The sequence below is a fragment of the Anabas testudineus genome, chromosome 5 (assembly GCF_900324465.2).
Source record: "Anabas testudineus chromosome 5, fAnaTes1.2, whole genome shotgun sequence".
NCBI lineage: Eukaryota > Metazoa > Chordata > Actinopteri > Anabantiformes > Anabantidae > Anabas > Anabas testudineus.
In genome coordinates this window covers 25,741,072-25,743,786 of record NC_046614.1, presented here as the reverse complement: position 1 = coordinate 25,743,786, position 2,715 = coordinate 25,741,072, and the positions used below count along the sequence as shown (strand labels likewise).

The following is a 2,715-nucleotide window of genomic DNA, read 5'->3' as shown; positions in this document are numbered from 1 at the left end:
CCCCAAGACGAATTCCTTGCATCCATCTGTTATCAGCTCTGTTATGAAGATTTCTACTTGGTTGTAAATTCCCAGCTCATGTACAAACAATCAGAAATTCATCACATACTTTTCTTTTGTACGTTATGAGTTACACATCACAACCGAGGGTAAAGGAAGCGTAAGAAACAGAAACAGAGCCGACATGTAGCATCTCTTCCCTTCTGCCTTCTGTCTGACTGTCTCCCTCTCCCTCTGTCGCTCCGTCCCGGCCTCCGGAACAAATCTCATTTCCTCAAGCCGCTTTGTCTGAGCAGGGGAGATGCTCTTTTATGTGAGAGAGACGGAGACAGGCCGACAGGCAGAGAGAAGTCCAGAGGAGCAGCAGACACAGGGCACGGTGGAGCACAGCCAATCGGTCACCATGGTAACCAACGAGCCGAGCGCCGCGGGCTGCTTACGTCAACACACACACACACACACACACTGTCTGTACACCTACAGCAGTGGGGACACTCACTGCTATGACGACAGAGACGTTGTGTTTTTACTCATCTTGTGTTAAATTCCTGAGGCCTGTAGAAAACTCTGCACAGAACCGTGTGGTGACACTGATCCACAGCTGCTGGAGAGCTGCATCCAAACAATCCAGGCTCCATGTGCCTCAACGTCCACAGCAGCTGAATTCAGCATAACGTTTCAGTCCGAGACAGAAACTCTTAATTAGAAGGTCCTGAGTCCAAACAGAAATGTAAACTTCAAACCAGCTTCAATGCAAATCAGTGGGACTTCTCACCTCAGTGTGTCGGTCTGTGGTTGAATCACACAGGACGCTCTGTTAGATCTGAGAGTGACGTCCATCGATCAGTCGTCTCAGAGCAGAGATCCACGCTGAGAAATGAACAACGTGTTCTGTTCTGGTTCTAATACAGACCAGGACGAGTGTGATGGAGAAGAAGAAAGTGGAATCAAGAGAAACAAGACGACACACACACACACACACACACACACACACACACACACACACACACACACACACACACACACACACACACACACACACACACACACACACACACACACACACACACACTCACTAACACACACACTCACACACTCACACACACTCACTCTCACACTCACACACACACACACACACTCACTCACACACACACACTCACACACTCACTCACACACACACACACACACACACACACACTCACACACACACACACACACACACACTCACACACACACACACACACACACACACACACACACACACACACACAGTTGGAGTCGATGATGACAGTTAGTTTAAGGATTTGCTGAGTCATTTGTTTCTATGTTTTCTTTTATTCTCCGTTCTCTCTTCATCACACACTCTCACACCAACAAGCACAAACTGCTGCTCTACACGTACCCCGGTGAACAGCACACAGACAAGTCAGAGTTCAGTTTGATTTCCTATTGTTCACCCCCCCCCCCCCCCCCTCGCTGCTCCACCACCCTCTCTACACTGTTTCTCTCTCTCTGCCTCTGATCTGCGTCTCTCTGCGATGTCAGCAGCTTGAAAGATGTAACTATTTATTAAAACTGACAAGATTCATGGACAAGTCTCGGTAAGTGTGTGTGTGTGTGTGTGTGTGTGTGTGTGTGTGTGTGTGTGTGTGTGTGTGTGTGTGTGTGTGTGTGTGTGTGGGTGTGGGTGTGTGTGTGTGTGTGTGGGTGGGTGGGGGCTAAACGGAAAGAGAAGGATGGGAGGGAAGAGAATGGAGAATCAGCGTCTTCTGTCAACACAGCTGGTTAGCCTTTGTAAAGAAGGATAAGCTCTCACACACACAACAAACACACACAGCTTAGACCAACTAGTCTGTCACAAAAACATCCCGGAGACACAAACGTGTGATGTAAATACTTCCACTCTCACACACTGTGTGTGTGTGTGTGTGTGTGTGTGTGTGCTGTGACACCAAAATCAGACTTTTACTCCACTACTTTAGTTTTTAGTTACTTTTCAGAATAATGAGACAGAATACAGAATAATCACTTATTGATACTCCAGTGTATCTTTCTACATCAAGTACTATGTCATATTTTAAATTCAGGAAATGTACAACACAGGAGACGACCAGTGATGACGACTATCTTCAGTGGAAAGTAGCTAAACAACATATCGACTGTATTTACTGTCCTTTACGGTCCTACACCTAAAACTACTTCTGACTTCAACAGGTGTTGAATGCAGTGGATCAGCACACTCCCACAATATAAAACCACAGCAGGAGGTTGATGTTGGACTGTGGTGGATTTAAACTGCTCCAGCTCACGACTTCTGTCTTCTGTTTCCACTGGATTCATCAGGACGTGGAGCTTTAAGCTCAACACGTTAGGAAGCTCTACATCTATATCTACGTATAACTAGTCTAAACAAATGGTTGAACAGGAGCCCGACTGAAGCCTGAGCTAACATTAGTCTGAACTACATCCATTAAATGTTGTAGCTTTCTATGATGAAGAGGAACAAACTTCTTTCTCTCTCTTTTTTTGTAATTGTTTTTAGGCAGTTTACTATAAAACTATGATGAGAACAATGACTCATTACTGAACAGCATTAATAATTGGTTTTGTTGCTCTGTGTGACTCATTCCAGCCTTCAAAGGTTTTTCCCAATAACTCCAACATGACTACACCCACACTTGGATTCTCCTGTGCAGAGCGTGCAGTCAGCTGGGT

General features: G+C 45.7%; 1 protein-coding gene across 1 annotated transcript in view; it reads left to right on the top strand.

Annotated features, from left to right (window-relative positions):
• The first annotated feature begins 301 nt into the window (after positions 1-301).
• LOC113153546 overlaps positions 302-2,715 on the top strand; it is a 6,510-nt gene continuing 4,096 nt past the window's right edge. Inside the window, exon 1 of the mRNA XM_026347225.1 lies at positions 302-440. Within this exon, the coding sequence (XP_026203010.1) occupies positions 302-440 (139 nt within the window). The remainder of the gene's footprint in view (positions 441-2,715) is intronic.